Below are 18,817 nucleotides of genomic sequence, written 5' to 3' on the forward strand. Positions count from 1 at the left end.
TTGCATTAAACAACTACTTCAAAATTCCAACCCATACCCTTGCACTATGGGATCTCAAGATTTAGAACGTAAAGTAAGTTGCAGATTACACATTACACTTGAACAATGAATTGTAGAAGTGCCGCCGCTCAATTATGTATTCCACCAAAATTGAAAAGAGGATCTGAATTTACAGTGCCACAACAACAGGCACATGTGTCCCTGATGAGAGATATTCCCATGTCTGGCTTAATCAGATCACTGCATTTTCATCTTCTCTAATTCTATCTAGTAACTTTCAAGCAATAATATTTTCAAATGTCAATTAAGCCACATCCAACTACTCCGCATGAAAAAACATTGAACAACATCATATGAAGCATGGTCACAGAAATGGAAATTTCTACCTGCTCAAGTTTTTTGGCATATTCTCTTCTGATGCCCAAAACCAATTCAACTGCACTTGGGTTTACTAAGTCGGGAGGGATATCAGAAATGTCAGAAGTTGCTAGTGTCAGAGTACTGCCCCTTCGCATAGCCTGAGTTTGTAAGAAGCAAATAGAATATAATCAAAATAATAACGATGAAAGCACTTTGCAAATAGATACTATAATAAAAAATAAAAATAAAATGCCAGCCTCTTGGCATTGCCCTCATTAATCAAAACAATAGCAAGGGAGTAAGCACAAGAGCAGTATTTTTAGAAGAAAACGAAAACTATGGCACTTAAGAGCATGTAGACAGTTCTGCTTGTATCTAAACTTGACAAAAACAGATCTGCAAATTACTAGCCAATAGAAATAAAAGGAAAAAAAAAAAACTACTGGTTCAGTGGTCATTTGTGTGGTAGGTCCGTATGTGTTGCCTGATCCCTAAAAACAAAATGCCCTAGGCATCCTCAACCAAACTGCCCAAAACCTTGTGGTGATCCTTATGTCCAAGAGATTACAGATACATAGGTCTCTTTAACAACTTTAGGACCACAACTTTATAACATGATTAGGGTTCAAATTCCGAAGCAAAATTTGCCGACTTAAGGTGAGACACTAGGTTTGTATTGTGATACCCAATTCATAAAAGTAGTTCATTTTAATAGCTTTTAATCCATTTATAATCCCAATTTTTCGTACCTTGCCATCTGTATTACTGTGCTATGTATCCATACAACTGAAATCATATACTAGAAACTCATATTGCAGTTTCATATTTGGAGGAATTCCAATGAAAATCAGAAGGCAGAGGTTTGGTATAACTGGTCAAAGAATATAGTTCTTGAAATAAATTACCACAAAGTTTGATACTTCCACAGTGCCCCAAAAAGAAATTGATACTTATCTTCTAATTAAGGTAATACACTTAAGCTCCCTCTCAATCATATCAAAGAGAAAAGGCTCAAGTACATAATAATTGCATCACCACCTAGAATATTTTTTGGATTCTAGTAATTAATTCAAAATACACTGGCACATAGCACATCTCACTTCAAAACAATCTGTTTCATATATTGCTGTTCAATTGATAATGAAAATCCATAAGTACTTACACTTTCAAGGTCATTTTGAATCTCAGATATAGCACGTCTCACTTCAGATCGGACTGTTTCATATATATTACTACTCGTGGTTTCATCTTCCAAATGAATAGCTTGAACCGACTGTAAAATTAAAAGCCATATAGTATTTCAAAAGCTAGTTCTATTAACCAATTTCCAGATGTAAATTAAACAAACCCATATAAGCAAGCTGGAAACTCCAAGTAATACAAACCAAATTATCACCAGAAGGTCCATGATCTATATTCATCTGTTCACAAGCCGCTTTAAAACTTTTCTCTTCAGCTCCAGATAAGGAACTTGCGGTGGAAACCCCATCTTCCCAATTCGAAGATTGCAAGCTGGACTAAAAGAGAAACCCAAACAACAAAAGGCAAAATAAACAACCAACTCTATACATATCAACACTAGGAGTCATTATCACAAACACAAAATCACAGAATTGGTTAATGAATCATCTTACAAAGTTGGCATGTGAAGGCTGGAAAGGCGAATGCTGACTGGACCATTTCTTCAGGCCTTTCAACTGATCCAACTCATCCGAGCTAGTTCTAACCAAATCACCCTTTTTGCCTTGCTCTGCTTTATTCAATGCAGATGTGCAGTCTTGTTCATCTTCACTCTATTCATAAACACAGTAATAAACTCATAACTCATCTCTACTGAACAACTCCAAAGTCGAAATGAGCTGAACTGAAAAGGGAAATACTAAACCTTGGAAATGACGGAACGCCCCCTGGGCTCCGGACACCGGGAAACGGAGCGGTTGCGACGGCCAGTGTCGACTCTGGACTGGCTCCGACCGACCAAAACATCGGCGTTCCGAGACACCGACCGGCCTCTTCTAGAATCAGCAGCAGTGGACGAGGTTGCCGGGGGCGAATCTTTGTCGGGTTTGAGTAGTAGCGGGGTTTTGGGGTGAAGCGCGGTTGGTGAATCTGAGGAGGACCAGAAGAGAGGGTTGTCTCTCTTGTCAATCTGAGGAGGACCAGAAGAGAGTGGCGGTCTTTGAGAAAGCGCTGACGCTTCTGGATCTTCGGATTGGTTTAGGGTTTGGCTTAGAGTCTATGTCGGTGCTCCGTTTAGCTGACGATGAAGTTGAGGCACCGGTGGGATCGCTTCTTCTGCTGGAGGATCTGAAAGCCGAGACCGCCATTCTTCTTCTTGTTAGAGTTGGATTCCGCCATTCTTCCTCATATTCACTGCGCTACCATGTTTCGTTGGACTTTCGAGGTTGGTTGGTTGGTTTTATCGAAACTACAGATTTATTACGTGTGCTTACAGTTGTGCGTGTATAATGCACATGGTTTTTATGTTAAAAAAAAAAAAACTTTAGTAACTTAACTTACGCTCAAAGTAGGTATAGTTTATAAATATAAAATGTTAATAAAAAAAATTATGGGTTAATGACCATTGATCTTGGGTCTTCTGAGCCTAGGTTATGTTAATCAAATCTGATATGATTTAATTTTATGTTTAAGAAACATTTAGAGAAATTTTAAATACAAATTTTTAATCTCTTAATACACATCCTTATTATTTTATATTTCACAAAAACATCCATCAATTATTAGAAAGAAAAAAACTTCATCTTCCCTAAAACCTAATTTTTGGCAACTGAGCTTTACTGCACAAAATGTGATATGAAAGAGACGATAGTCATATGTCATAGTGAGCCTAGTGCATGGAACCCCCCATTGTTTGAAACTTTGCCTTGTCCTCCAGCTGCTTATGGAAACTTCAAATCTGTGATTGGTCGGACCATGTTTGAAACTGATAGGGTGAGTCCTGAACACGCGAAGCGCTGTAACAAAATGGATTACGTGTGGGTTCCTACTGAGTTTCATGTATCTACATTCATAGAAAGTGGGGTTGATCCATCTAAGATGGTCAAAATTGTGCAGCCTATTGATGTGAAGTTCTTTAATCCAGTTGAGCATGAGCCATTAAATCTTGCTTCTATAGGGAAATTGGTCACGGGAAAGAAAACACGGAACTCAAAATTTGTGTTTTTAAGCATTTTTAAGTGGGAATATAGGAAGGCAAAAGCTGGACTACTCCAACAGTACGCGTACGTCTGACAGATTCTGTAACGGAAGGGTACTCTTGTAATTTCATGACCTCACGGTAACTAATTGTATTTTACTGCAAGATTAGAGGGCAGAAGAGATTTTGCCACAAATCCACTGTTTCGAAGGATTCGAAGTTGTAGTTTGGATCCGGAATCCAAAACGCAGAGAGATTATGTATGAAGCTCGTTGCTGAGAAAGCACAGTCGAATCATTTGGAAAGGATTCGAAGATATGGTTTAGATCTGGAATCCGAAACCCAGAGAGATTAGAGACGAAGCTCAGTGCTGCGAGATTAGAGTCCAATCAATTCGTCGTGCGCAAGTCTGAAAGAGAACGAGGGCAAGTTTGAAAGCGACGAGAGGGAGAGCTCTGGCAATATCTTGGGAGCAAGGTGTGTGAGGTGAGTAAAACCGTCAAAATCTTATGATTCAGTGACTATGATTTATCATGTTTTCATTCTCTTCCTCTTTATCTCGGTTGATCATTGAGCTGTTAGCTTTCCATTAAATTGTTCATTGCAACTAGTTCCTTGAATCCTTTCTTTCTATTGATACGAATTTCAACCCTAAGATAGCTTGGCTGCATGTACTTTGTTGCTAGTTGGATTACACATCCTTAATACTTTGGTCGAAATTTCTGTTATAAGTGAAGTTATATTTGTCCTTGATTCATAATTTCATTACACAGATTTTACGGGCATTTTGAGTAGTATAGAATCAATACATTATTTGCATAATTTGATTGAGAAATAAGAAAGATATGAATCCGTATGCCCTGTTTTCACTATGAACTTTGCTGTGTTTGCTTATGTTTTCATTACTCACCGCTATATATTTATTTGCTAAGTGCATTAGCATTTAACTGGAATTCGTGTATCTCAAAACTATTGCATTCTGCTTGTACTAACTTACATTACAAAAAAGGGGAAATGACTATTTGCACAATATTATTAACCTGTTTTAGTAGGCATTGGACAGTTAGCCATTAGCAATTAGCTTATGTTATTGTAATCTACTCTGGTTGAACGTAGATGGAGAAACTCCTTTTTGTTCCCTTCTCTCGGTCATGCAACATACCGCACAGAAGAGAATATGAGAACATGTACTTGGCTTTTAACTGTGCTTATTTGTTTGAGTATTAAGATTACTCCACCAAATGAGTTTTGATCCGTGTTAGTGTATAGCCCTACTTGGTGATTTTGATCCTTGTGGAGGTTGTAAAGAGGAGATCTCAAGTGTAATCTTACTATTAAAAGTGTATGTAAAGTACTTTGTGTGCCATCTACCTTGAGTTATTATAACTACTGTGTCTGCCATTTACCTTGAGTTAGTATAAGTATTGAGTGTGTCAATTACCTTGAGTTAGTATAAACAGCAAGAAGAAGTGATATGATATATCCATATATCGAATTGTATGAGACATACAGCAAGTTGTAAGTAATGGTCTAATATGCCATTTCCAATCTGTTTGTAGTTTCATACCTGTTGTCCATTGAGGGCCAATTTTGATGACTTGCCATTTAGTAAAATCCCTCTGGAGGGCCTCTGCTGATGTCGTTGCAACATTCAAACGAAATGCGTTCACATGTATAGTAGATTAATTTGAGGTGTTAGCGTGTTTGTGTTTGATGCTCATATCATTCTTAGAGTAGCATTATGTTGCACTAGGTATTTGTGATTGGAATCCATTTTGTTCTCGGTTTTTAATCCTCTTATAATTTTCATAAGATTTTCATTTCACTGGCACATGTCCCCGCCCCAACTTCCTAAGCATAATGGTGCACCTGCATTCCTGCAACTTGTGTTTTTCTAATGCTGAAGTAAAACTATTTTCAGGTCTTCTGGGCATTTTCAATATAATTGGATGTAGTCGTGATTACTCCACAATTAGTTTTGTTACAACGAAGTGTAAATGTGGATAATTTGACATGGCAGTATGTTTTCTTTCTTGGGCAAGTATATTACTCTTTCCCTCATTGTCATGTGCTATAGAATTGAATAACTAAAGGGTGGAAATTACTTGAAGTTCAAGTGAATATAGTTTTCTTGTAAATTTTTGCTTTCTTTTCTATCATTATTCACAATCTGATTACCAGATACGTTATGAATAACAATTGGGTCTATTTTGATCTCATTTTGTTTTTCAATCATAATTGAGAAGCCATTATTTGAAATGCCGAATTCTAATGTAACGGTGATCGTATCTCAATATATGCAGTAGGTTTTCTTCTAATGAACAACAGTCTAGCGCCAATATTGGGCCACCATTTAGCTTGGTAATATTGATTCTAAAACCAAGATGTCTAGCTATGAAATGTTTGTATTGGATGTATGCTAGTTTCTGTTGGAGTCTAAGAAACGTGCATTTCTGTGATACCCAAAATAAAGAACCACATTTTATTAATACAAAGGGCATCTGAGGAGCAATACTCGTTATTTATTGCAGAATCATGTGCTGTAGTTAGTCCAACTTTTGGACTGTTAATCTCTCCACTTTTGGGAAATTTTTGTTTTTAAGGACCCTTGATATGAGAAAGAATGATAGTAAAATACCAAATATCAAGCTCTTTGTGAAATTCCACCAGAGTTTTACAGAATGATGGTTAAATGATTTTGCATCATGTTAAGACACAACTACTTAAGCAAGAATTGAATATCAATAATTCATCAAAGTACTATGCTAGGTCATCTATGTGCTCACCTAGCCTTCAAAAACAAGATGCCATAGACTGCAGCGGACCTTCTAATCAAGATGAATTCAAGAAACACAAAGAATCCCAAAAGCTGACAAGAACTTTAATTCATCCTAAATCTCGTCCACCACTACGTACACCTTCATATTCTTCAACAATCCGTGTACTTCTTTCTACCAAAATACATGACAGCAAAAACCGTAAGCCAAGAGAACTAAATTTGGCCTTCTTTCCTTGCCAGAACCAAGATACTGTGAGCATAGAGCAGGATCTTCCAATTCGCCTTGAACAACTGTCTCCCACAAATGTAAAGTAGCTTCACATCTAGTTTTTGTGATTTCATGCATTTCCTGCTATAGTTAATCAGCAGAGGTATCAAAAGGGTGAAGCTAGATTGTTAATGAAACTTTTATTCCATAACTTCTCAATGTAAGATGTTCAGCCAAAATTTATGTCACCATTTCCATGTTAACAAAATTAAAAGTTTATATTTTCCTTCAGTTTCTTACACTGCCTAAACAGTCAAAATATAAATCAGTGACAGTTAACACATAATTGGATGACGAACACGTACGACTAACCACGAAACAGTACGGAGGTGTGACATAAGGTGGCCATGGTGTTCCAAGAAACTTGCTAGTAAAATTCTAAAGTTACATACTGAATCTTGCCTCAAAGAAATAGCGCCTAGGAGAAGCTGGATGCAACATCCTTTGTCAACTCAACAAAAATTCTTAATTTGATGGGGACATGAGTATCAAGAAGCTGAGTTTCCATCTCAGAATTATGGACCTAAAATCAACAAAGGTGTATTGGTAATTAATTACAGCACTCATTAATATTTGTGGATAAAATGTTACACTTCTCCTAGGCGGTATCAACGAAATCATGAGAACTATAATAACAAATTCGTCCAACTATTCAGAATCATCTTTCTCTTGTAAACAGATGTCTAAAAGCATTTGTAAATATATATCCTCTATGATATTACTCATTTAATCCAATCCTTTATCAGTACCTCCCTTTTAGTACTCATTTAATCCAATCCTTTATCAGTACCTCCTTTTTACTAAACTCTATGATAAACTACACAATGATATGTATGCCTTATACGCTATTAACAAGAAAACTACTCACAGTGATGAACAATTCAGGGTCCAAATTACAACGAAGTGAAAGCGTCTACTGCAGCAGGATTTTGACTGGGGAGAATTTCAAGGACGTCACTGACTTCATATTTAATAGCCTGATATGCATAAAATTAAAACTTCACTTGATAAGAAAAAGAACGATTCACGTCAGTTAAATTACAAGTAAAATTTTAAGAGTATTGAACTACTTACAGATGAACCAAATTTAAATTCGAACTGATGCGCCTCCTTATCTTTACAACTTGATTTAGCCAACGGTTGATTTTTGACCTACATGAGCAAGTTCAAATGAGTGGAGGAATGCATGTGATGAAAAACATGCAGTTCGAATTACATGTGCTTATGCAGTTACACAAAATTGAACTTTCTAAATACTACAATATAGAGTATTGACATCACCAATTTAAGAATGCAGTCAGGTTTATTCTTGTCAAGAGAATACTTCACAGCAGACTTCACAGCAGACATTTTGCGAGCCCTTTCAATCTGCAACTCAATGTGATTCAAGTATGAGAAAACCACAAACATGAATTAATTAAATACTTCATAAAAACTATGAGGAAGGACGTACTTAATACCAATTAATGACATATCCACTCAAGACATCAACTCCACGTCCAAAAGGGGACTAATTCTGGTTAGAAGGGTCAACTCGAAAAATGGAACTAGAGTCTGTGACTTTTGTTGACATCGACCTATCAATGGAAGTAAAAGACTTAGTAGTCTAGAAACATGCTTATAATTATTCATCTTGCCTATGTTCTACAAAGTAACCACATCAGTTATACAAAGAATGGAACTTAACAGAAAAAACTACATGAACCAGTTGAAAGTTGTGAATCCACCTTGTCAATGTCATGATACACAATCTGAACTTTCGGTTGAGCCATCAACTCCTCATACAGTCATACGGAATCAAAAAGTCAGGCCACTCGGGAAATAACTGGAATCGATTGTATCCAACATTTTCCACAAAGATGCCATCCAAGGATCCAGGGCAGCTTCATATCTATCCACATAAAAATACATAAATCACACACTCCCAAACCTAAAATATAACCAAGATTCCCCTAATAACTTTTCTAACAGTAGAGTAATACCCAGACGGGTGCTGATCATCTCCTAAACCTCTTTCCACGATAGGTGTTGCCCCGAGATCCAAAAGCCTTCTGTCTAGCTTCTTCGCAACAAATTGTAGCCGAAAAACATACATTGCATATTTGTAAATTTCAGAATCACATCTAATCACAACAATCATGTCACAGATGAAATAAAAGTAAAATAATAATAAATAAAAAAAACTTAAACACAAAACAAATTGAAGTAATTACATTAAACTTCTGGTCACCAGAATCACCCAAACCAAAAACAGCATAGAGAAGTCCATCCAGCCTTGCCTACTTAGATTTCTCTGCAATAGATATTTTCAAAATCCCTGCATATACAGAAATAAATAATTATATATATATATATATATTTATATAATTAACTTCATGGACGAATTGATCACATACTAACATATCGAAATTTTGAGAAGCAAACACCATGGAATCGGGAGTGTCACCCTGTCCAGTGGTAGAAATAACTAAAACTACAGTGAATCATTTTAATGAAGAAAAGGAAGGGAAGAGCATTACGGCGTCGTATTGGTCGAGCGAGAGAGGTGGACGGAGCAGCATCTGCGCTCGGCTTCGCGGCCGATTCGCTCTGTCTTGCAATTTCCAGCTTCAACCCATTCATCAATTCATCGATTTCAACTTGTGACCAAAAACGCCTCTTTCAATGTCGAAATCGTGGACAACGCTCTGCTCCAGCTTCAACCCCTTCTTCAATTAATCGATTTCAAACCCCTTCTTCAATTGCCGCCAATTCGCCCTCTCACTGGCGGAGACGTGGCTGACAACCCTAGAGTCGGATACCACAAAAGCCCGTAGCTTTTAACCAGACGACGTCGTTGTTGACCGGAACGGCCGTGAACCGGGAAATCACATCGCTGCCCCTCGAAAATCATCTCTGCGGTGAGAAAACTGCCACGCGTCTCGGGACCACAGTGGCGTACGGTACTTCGGCGTAGTCCAGCGCTTTCCATATAGGAAAGGATGGGATGTTTTGCTGAAAGCATATTTGGAAGAATACACTGTAGTAGACCGGGTTACTTTATATCTTTTAACAAATCCGTATCACTCGGAGAAAGATTTCAGCAATAAGATAGTGGAGTTAGTGCAGAAATCTGGAATAGAAAAACCAGTGACTGGTTGGCCTCCAGTTTATGTGATCGACGCTCATATTGCCCAGTCTGATCTAACTTGAATATACAAGGCAGCTGATGCATTTGTTCTTCCGTCAAGAGGGGAAGGATGGGGAAGGCCTCTGGTCGAAGCTATCTCAATGTCATTGCCAGTGATTGCCACAAATTGGTCGGGACCAACAGAGTATTTGACAGAGGAGAATAGCTATCCCTTGATAGTGGATAGGATGAGTGAAGTAATGGAAGGGCCTTTCAAAGGAGATCTCTGGGCAGAGCCTTCTGTTACTAAGTTTCGGGTGTTGATGAGGCATGTAATGGATAATGTCAACGAAGCCAAGGCCAAAGGAAGAATAGCAAGGGAAGACTTGATCACGAAGTTAGCTCCGGAAAGTGTTGCAGATACTGTTATCAAACATGTACTAAATATATTTGAAAAGATGGATTGATACTTACTTTGGTTGTTAATGGCATGAACTATTTTTCTTTGGCCGGTTTAGCTATGATCAGGTAGCGAGGCTTACACCACAATCAGTTATAAACAATACCTAAAATTTTTATAACAAACTGTAGTACACGTACAACAGTAATAATATCCTAATTGGTTACCAAAACTGGTCCCTATCAGCCCGAATTTGCAATCAATCTATTCTAGCTCAATGCTCATGCATAAGACTATAAACACACGCGAGCAATTGATCTACCAATATCCCCACCTAAAATTGAAGTTTTTGCTTGGCAGTTAATCAGGAAAGAAAAAGAAAAAAAAATATTCGAACTACTAGGGACCATGTCTTTACTAATTCTGATGTAAATCAATCTTGTGCTCTCTGTAATTCTGACTGAAACTCTAGATCATTTATTCTTCTTTGGCCACAGACTTTTCCCGACTCTTTTATGCTGCATTGTAATTTAGGCTTTATTGATTGGTTAGATCATATTGCTTATTTTCAAACGGACACTTAAGCTGTAGCCTTAAAAACTGCCTATCATACTGTATTTGGAATTCAAGAAATAATGTCAATTTCAGAAATTAATGTGCTTCTCCTTTTCATATCTGTTATAGTGCTGCCAATCCTTGCAGCTTCTAAAGTCTACTGAGGCTTTAGCAGTTGGAGCGGGTCTTCATGCAACCTTCATTCATGGTTTTCATGATTTAGAGGGGGAGTTGCTCATTCATAGTATTAAGTATTAACGAAGCTTGCCATATTGCTTGGGAAATCTTGTTCTTGGTTGGAGACATCAAACTCCTCGGCTTCGCAACTACAAATATCTACTTGTAAACATGTCAGAAGCAAACTTTCTAACAGATGCTATTGCTCATACTAGTCATGGTTGTCCTTCTCAAGGCTTAAGTCTAGTTCAATTCTCTTCCTCCTGCAGCAGTCAAGCTTTTCTTTTACACTTTTTTGAGTTCTGCTTTTTTTTTTGGTCAAGTTTTTGAGTTCTTCTTGTCTAAGGTTTTTCTTTGTAATTTTGGTTTCTTCCCCAACTCAAAATGCTTCTGTTTGCCACCCTACTATAATTTTTTTATCAACTTCTGTTCCAATTTTATAAGTTGAAAATCCAAATTTTGTAAAGCACATTAGTCTTCAGACACATTGAATGGTCTCCGTTCAAAGTTCAAACACATTACTCTTGAAAACCTTATACATACACTACAAATACAACAATTTAATAACAAAGTTTACATGCCAGCAAGTTTACAGAAGCCCTCGTTCCTAGTTTGGTTATCCCACATTGAAGAGCTGAATTTTGAACTGGGTCATTTGACATTACAATACTCAGAATGCGATAGGATCATCTTTTGGAAGAGAATGCCATGGAAATAGAACCTAGTTTTAGTCACCCTAAAAAGATTTGAGTGATAAGACTAGGGGCATGATCAATGCTCATCTTGGCAAGGGAGTCGGGTTATTCATCTATATTTTCAATCCCAGCAAGGAATCAGTAGCTAACCAAATAAAATAAAAAATTGGTGATTAGCATAATATACCTCTAATCTCCTTCAATATCTGCCTTGAGCTAAATCCTAAATGCAATCTACTTTTCCGCAGGCCTACTATGTTCGTTCGACACAGATGAAATACCATGCTCGATACACTGGACAAAAATTCATTGTCAGGGAAAGACATAAAAGGGCAAACAAGGAACTATGATTGTAGCCAGCTCATGCTCTACCCACACTGTAACTTATTTTGGATATTTTTGTCCAAGGATAAACCAACAATATCATTTGAGACCAATTAGTTGGCCCACAAAAATCAATGCCTGATATACGTACCTCAAGAAGATATCCGTGCAGCCAATCCAATGTTTGTGGGAATGTTGTTGCTGATATATTGACTACCGTCAATCCCTGTTAGATATAAATGACAAAATAAATAACTGTAAAGTGTAAACCATTAGACCAATCACAGATGTAATGAATTGAAATGACATGAAGACATACCTGAGAATTGAATGAGCAAAGATAGTCCTGGATGGTCTTTAAGTTGCTTATTAGTTTATCTTTATCCTGGGAATGAAAAAGAAAGAAAAAGAGATTATGATACAACATTACAACTCATACGCTATCATAGATGCCGGAAGAAAGCAAGTAATTAAAAGCTACCTTTTAATGAACACTCCCAAACACTTACGCTTAATCAGTGTATTTACTTTAGACTGGTCTATCCATCCTAAACTAATATCTACCACAAAAACAGGGAGCACAAATACTTAATACCTGGACTAGACACTTATCACTGAATGTACGTGTTGAGATCTCCTCCTCTAGCAAAGCCTGAAAAGAGAAGTTTTAGGAAAACAGATGATTCAGACCAAGAGGGAATAATTGAACATAACAACAATAAAACTAAGTAAAATGATCTTGAAGTTGCATCAAAACCACCCAGAAAAATTTCAATTCAAAGAAAACATATCTAAGAATCGATGTTCTTTTCCCATATACGGTACTAAACAAGTTTGTTTTAATGATTCCGATTCAGGAATTAGAGGCCTATGATTCAAAGAGAGAGCCGGGCAACAATTTTGTACTTCCAGTTTTACCTACCTTTGTCTATTATGTGCTAAAACATGCCCAAAAATAGTGTCCAAAACCTATTAATGGAACACATTCCAAGTTACTTGTGAAAATGAACCTAAAGAAACCAAGGGTTAAAGATTTTAAACCAAAGAACACACACACACACAAAGTCACAGACCAAGGAGACTGAGAAAGAGAAATTCGCATAGAATACATTTGGAAGAGAAATGCAAAGTCGACCACCTTATGATCAAATTCAGCCATTTTCAGAACTATAGGTATAATTATTGGTTCCGGACCGGACTTCTCTTTATTGACAAGAGAACTTTTGTCCGTCTCTTCACCACTAACCTTTTCACCTGTAGCACCACAAAAGTAGTTAGAAAAGTGAAACCTTAAATGCTCCACTATTTTTTTTCACTTCAACATTTTAATGCATAAGTGTGATTCTTGTCGAAGTTTGTGTGTGGGTAGGGCTTTATGGTTGTTGTCCATATAAATGTAGTTTTATGAAAGTTTATAGTTCAACCCATAACACCATAAATGGCAGTTTTAGAAGTGAAATCTGCACTATATTTATAAGAATATGTTTTGAAAAAAGGAAGATAATAGTTATTGAACAGAACATAAACATTGTGAGCAATATTTAGAGCAGTGGTTCACGGTTTTATCAGACAAACTTGCAGCAAGGTTAATAGCTTCCAGGTAACCTGAGACATTGTTGACTTCGTTACTTAGTGTCCCTTCTTCAGAGTTGACATGGTCGGTATATAGTAGAGAATTAATTCCCATCTGTGTTTTTGAATCATTCGCTGCAAGATGGTTTGTGTCAAGAGTTTTCTCTTGCACATCGGCTAGTGTCTTATTTTCATCATCCATTAGATAAATGCTTGGATCCAAATATATTCCCTGCCATTAGAAATAGATTAATAAGACTCGAATATGATACAAACAAAGACCAACCCAGAAAAGAAAAAGAAAATCCTCACAACCTACAAAAGAAAAATCAACAGAATCCATCAAAGAGGTATAATATTAAAACAAGACCTGAACTGGGAAAAAAAAAAAGAGCGCTCCCCAACCTAGATAGGTCAGACTAGCTGGAGTGTGACCCTATCAAGAAGTTATACAACTGCATAATGCAGAAGAACCACTTAAAATATTAGGTCTCTTAAAGAGGTACACAATGAAATATGGAGAAGTATTCTTTAGTAAAACAGTCTAAAATTCTCAGGAATGTTAATCAAACTGATTACAAAATCTGAACGCCTCTCAAGAATGCAAGAGGGTCATTTTAACAGCTAGAACCACTAAACATCCACCAATAAATGTACATTTTTTTTTTTTGAAAAGAAACAGGTTTTTATTAAGACAAAAAACAAAGAACAAAGAACAACGAGGCGGACAAGGAGTAGGAAAGAGAGCACAGCAACAGCTAAAGGCAGAGCAGCTCAACTTTAAGAACTACGACTAAACAAACAGATTATACTACAGCTGCTTCCCAATAAAGAATAATGGAAGAAAGACTATAATCCTTAAATTCCTTAGAAGTACAAGTCCATAAAGATGCCCAGAACTTGACTCTCTGCCACAGGTCTTCCCTCTCCACCCCACTACAGGATTCAAATATTCTTCTATTTCTTTCCATCCAGACCACCCAGACTACTGCTAACACCCCACAACCCCAAAGAACTCTGGCTTTATTCCCTTTTCCAAAAGCTGAAAGATTTTCTTTGAAAAAATCCTTCCTCTCTGATGGAGCTGTCCAGACCACTTTTGTCTCCCTATATAATTTCTTCCATAAAAAGTTAACAACTTCACAATGAATAAAGACATGATCAACACTTTCCCTTGAGCTTTGCACAAAATGCACCAATGAGGTGAAAAACAACAGCCTGGTCTTCTCCTTCAAAGAACATCACAAGTATTCATCCTCCCATGTGCCACAAGCCAACCCAATATTTTTACCTTAGTAGGAGCCTTGGAGTTCCAAATAAACTTTGCAGGCGCAAAGATCGGGTCTAGTCCACTACTAATTAAGAATCTATGAAAAGATTTGCAAGAGAATTTCCCAGTAGACTCGAGCTTCCATCTCCTTTCATCTTGTTTGGATTCCACTAAACAAACATTTTTTAGCTTAGCCATCAACTAGGCAAACTCCTCAATCTCCTGATCATTTAAATTTCTTCTGAATTCAAAATCCCAACTCATCGGAAAACTAGAGTGAACAACTAATCTTCCCACCAAAGAATTGGTATATCTCGAAAGTCTGAACAGCGAAGCAGATGGTCTTTCTTGCTTGCCCTCTCCAACTCCATCACAAAAGAAATTTTTCAAAAGAGATTCTATCCTCTTAGCAACTCCCACTGGAATCTGGAACAGAGAAAAATAATGTCGGAAGGCAGCTTAGAACTGCTTGAATCAATGTCAGCCTACCACCTCTTGATAGAAAAGCTTTTTTCCAACCCTCCAATCTCTTCTCAACTTTCTCTACTACTGGGTTCCAAAACGAGGCTTGTTTTGGGTTGCCACCTAAAGGAAGTCCAAGGTATTTCATAGGCTATGATCCGACCTCACAGCCTTGCTCACTAGCCAGCCTTTCTAATCTCTCAACCTCTGTGTTTACCCCAACCAGAGAACATTTAGATCTATTGATTTTCAACCTTGAAATCAAACAGAAGCTTTCTAGGTCGATGTTTTGGTTGTTCCAAGACTGGTCATCATCCTTCAAAAAGAAAATTGTATCATCCGCAAATTGCAAATGAGTAATTTCAACCTCTTCCCTCCCAACTACCAGTCCTTCAATCAGATTGAACTCTCTTGCCCTCTCCATTAATCTGTTCAAGACATCCACCATTAGAGTAAAAAGAAAAGGTGATAAAGGATCACCTTGCCTTAAACCCCGGGAAGCGCCGAATTTTCCCCTGGGTCTCCCATTTATCAAAATTGAAAAATTTGCCAACCTTAGGCAACCCCCTATCCAATTCCTCCATCTTTCTCCAAAACCTTTGCTTTCCATAACATAGTTCAAAAGATTCCACTCTACATGATCATATGCTTCCTCAAAATCAATTTTAAAGACCAGCCCCTCTTTCTTCTTCTTCCTTGTCTCATAAACTACCTCATTAGCCACCAAAACTGCATCTAACATTTGTCTTCCTTTTATGAATGCATCCTGAACACAGGAAATCGTGTCACTTAGAACCTCTCTCAATCTCCAAGCTAACACCTTTGCAATAATCTTGTACAAGCTTGTTATCAAACTGATAGGTCTGTAATCCCCCACTTTGAGTGAGTTTGCTTTCTTTGGTATAAGGCAGATGTAGGTCTCATTTGTCACCTTGTTCACAACTCCAGTTGTATGAATTTCTGCCAGAACGTCGAATACCTCTTTCTTGATAACTTCCCAATATCGTTGTAGAGCCGAAAGAGAAAACCCATCTGGACCTGGAGATTTATCTATATCACACTCAAACACTGCTCTTCTAAATTCTTCTTCTTCGAACGGTCTCTCCAGCCAATAAATGTACATTCAATGTACCAATAATTGCACAAATTCTCAAACATAAGAAAATTTATTGGAGGATAAACTGGGTAAAGGTACAATCACCATCTACACATGACTTAGTCACTAAGAGTACATCCTGTGTACTACATCACTGCACCTCATCCTCTTTCTCCCTCATATTTTCAACAATCTACTATTTCTCTCCAGATGTGTTCCACCATATTTAAAGCTGCCCAACACAACATAGTTCCGATCTGCAATGATAGATTGGGGACACGCTAGAGCTTTGCTTTCAAAGTTCCTCCAGTTCTACCACCAATGTTATCTTCGGAGGTCCTCTACTCTTATTCCTGATGAAGAGTGCAAGTGGAGAACCTCTATGTTTATCTACAGTCTCGTAAGAAGCATTTCAAGCCCAAAGGCCTAATTTGCCATCCTGTAAACAATGAAGGGCCACGCTGGGATCTTTCGCGGTTATATAAACGGCTGTTATTATTAGGACTTGCTACTAGATTTCTTCAGGATTCATTCTTGATGCAGAATAGGAAGGTTATAATTATTTGGAGTTTATTAGGATTTTATTAGGTATTATTCTAGCTGTTCTAGAACTATCTTAGGCTCCCTAGAATGAAAAGGATAGAAGCGTTATAATGTTTACTTGAGTGAATAAAAGTTTTTATATCTCTCTGGGTTTGTGTGATGCAACCTAACTCTAGGTTTAAGGCCTAGAACCCTAATGGTGTGATGCTAGTAGTTGTTTCCCTCTTCCCTTGACTTTCATCTCCTTGTATTCATATATCCCCACTGTTCCTTGAACAACCAGAATCCAGTGGACCAAAAGGTGCCCATGGAAAAAAAAAAAAAAAAAAAAAAAAAAAAAACCAAAGAAGCAGAAGCAGACTAGAGATATTAGATAGAGGAAGATACAAAAGGCTCAACTTCCACCATATCAAAGCAGCACTCAAAACCTACAACTGCTATGCAATCTAAAACAATAGAGGAAAGGGTGTAAGCTCTAATCTCTAGAAACAGAGGCCTATAGAGACTCCCAGAACCTAAAACCTCTCAAAGCGCTTCCTTCCCTGCGGCAATATAGCTAATACTTTCCATCCAGACCACCTAAATCACAGCAGATTTGCCAAAAGCAACTGGCTTTTCACTCAACAGATCAATCCTCCTGGTTGAACTTCCCTAATTAACCTATGCTCCCTAGACAACTTCCGCCATAAAAAGAAAGAAACTTCACAAATTCATGTACAAAATGATCAACACGCTGCCTGTGTCTTGCACATAACACATCAATGAGGAGAGCAGCAGCAAGGTCTCCTCTGTTGAAGAACATAACAAGTGTTGGCCCTCTCGCCCACCACAGGCCATTCCAAAACCTTGACATTAGGGAATCTTGGCTTCAGGGAAAGCCTGCTGGAAAAAGGCTATTAGGATTTGCACAAGATTGCACAAGTCTCCGGTCTCGGTCTCCTTTCATCAGATATCTACCGATCTTATTTGTCTCAAAAAGCCAAGAAAGTGCATAACTCCCTCACCACTTCTTTTTGAATTCTTATAAAGCCAAAATATCATATCACAAAAGCCTACTAATCATCTTGAAGGCTTTGAAAAAAATGTACACAGAAATAATGATAAGAGTATTTCTTACAGAAACTTTCCTATCATAGACCATCCAGCATCTCAGAGTTTCAAATGCAGAACAACGTTGCACTAGATAAAGTTAATGCAATTTATAAGATTTTTTTTTATACTTGCAAAGAATCTGTAGAGCAGTCTGACTGAAATGAAAATAATATCACACCCAACAAATATTAAGTTATTAGAAGTTCCTGTGTTTTTCATAAGAAAAAGAGAAAAAGAAAGGGAAAAGAGGAGATGAGATTTTTTTTTTTTTTTTTTTAAGATGAGGAAAGGATCTCTGATAGAAGAGAACATAATGAATGTGGAGCATTAAGATACATTCTGCAAAGCAAAAACATACCTCTATTATTATTGGCTTTCCATCTTTCATTGCTTTCTTCAAATCGCCAGCCAATCCTGGGAAGCAAATGTTGCAGAAATCAGAACAGAGATTATTGATCAAAAGATAGCACAAATGCAGGGAAAAATTGTCATTGCAAAAAGAGGAACCGCTTGATTGGTCTCACAGATCAAAAAAGTTACCATGACTATCTAAAGACTAGCTTCAAAATTAGACATCAACCTGTCGTAGCAGAATTAGTAATAGAAAGACTACCTTTACGTACAATCCTGCATTCCCTACAAAATTCAGTAATTAACTCCTCAGAGGAGCTGAAGTCTCGCGCCCAAACAGGAGTAGATGTCAATGGTGCACTGGATACCATGAAAAGAGAGAATAAACACCCTAAAATTTATGATAAAGTAAAATTACAACAATGTACATCCAAATGTGTGAAACTAAACAAAAGAAGTTGAAGTAAGTCATACTCTGTTGATGTGCGCAGTAATTCGTACACCATATCTGTCTGCAACATTCATGAAAGGAAAAAAATAAAGATCATAGGTATCACGGTGCAACTAGTTAGTGGGTGGGTGGGTGGGTGGGTGTGTGTGGTGGGGG

General features: G+C 37.5%; 2 protein-coding genes and 1 pseudogene across 2 annotated transcripts in view; 1 reads left to right on the forward strand and 2 right to left on the reverse strand.

The window, feature by feature from the left end:
- Nucleotides 1–293: 293 nt before the first annotated feature.
- On the reverse strand, nucleotides 294–2,718 carry LOC101294116. Its single transcript, XM_004308123.1, has 6 exons — nucleotides 2,639–2,718; nucleotides 2,246–2,588; nucleotides 1,995–2,153; nucleotides 1,746–1,877; nucleotides 1,523–1,633; nucleotides 294–518 (listed from the first exon to the last, which is right to left on the reverse strand). The coding sequence occupies exons 1-6, from the start codon at nucleotides 2,716–2,718 to the stop codon at nucleotides 294–296; spliced, it is 1,050 nt and encodes a 349-aa protein (XP_004308171.1).
- A 420-nt stretch (nucleotides 2,719–3,138) lies between these two features.
- Nucleotides 3,139–10,140, forward strand: LOC101294408 (annotated as a pseudogene; the record flags this gene model as incomplete).
- A 1,158-nt stretch (nucleotides 10,141–11,298) lies between these two features.
- LOC101310447 overlaps nucleotides 11,299–18,817 on the reverse strand; it is a 9,028-nt gene continuing 1,509 nt past the window's right edge. The window contains exons 6-15 of the mRNA XM_004306371.1: nucleotides 18,685–18,722; nucleotides 18,473–18,570; nucleotides 18,218–18,273; nucleotides 13,430–13,628; nucleotides 13,071–13,078; nucleotides 12,420–12,476; nucleotides 12,144–12,209; nucleotides 11,976–12,050; nucleotides 11,688–11,794; nucleotides 11,299–11,613 (exon numbers count right to left, since the gene is read on the reverse strand). Of these exons, the coding sequence (XP_004306419.1) occupies nucleotides 11,735–11,794; nucleotides 11,976–12,050; nucleotides 12,144–12,209; nucleotides 12,420–12,476; nucleotides 13,071–13,078; nucleotides 13,430–13,628; nucleotides 18,218–18,273; nucleotides 18,473–18,570; nucleotides 18,685–18,722 (657 nt within the window). The 3' untranslated portion in view covers nucleotides 11,299–11,613; nucleotides 11,688–11,734. The remainder of the gene's footprint in view (nucleotides 11,614–11,687; nucleotides 11,795–11,975; nucleotides 12,051–12,143; nucleotides 12,210–12,419; nucleotides 12,477–13,070; nucleotides 13,079–13,429; nucleotides 13,629–18,217; nucleotides 18,274–18,472; nucleotides 18,571–18,684; nucleotides 18,723–18,817) is intronic.

The sequence above is a fragment of the Fragaria vesca genome, linkage group LG7, assembly GCF_000184155.1.
Source record: "Fragaria vesca subsp. vesca linkage group LG7, FraVesHawaii_1.0, whole genome shotgun sequence".
Lineage (NCBI taxonomy): Eukaryota > Viridiplantae > Streptophyta > Magnoliopsida > Rosales > Rosaceae > Fragaria > Fragaria vesca.

Coding starts and splice junctions, on each gene's coding strand:
- LOC101294116 (XM_004308123.1), bottom strand. CDS start 2,718: ATGGCGGAATCCAACTCTAACAAGAAGAAGAATGGCGGTCTCGGCTTT. Junction 2,589..2,638: donor CAGAAGAAGCGATCCCACCG/GTGCCTCAACTT, acceptor ATAGACTCTAAG/CCAAACCCTAAACCAATCCG. Junction 1,634..1,745: donor GACCTTCTGGTGATAATTTG/GTTTGTATTACT, acceptor TTAATTTTACAG/TCGGTTCAAGCTATTCATTT.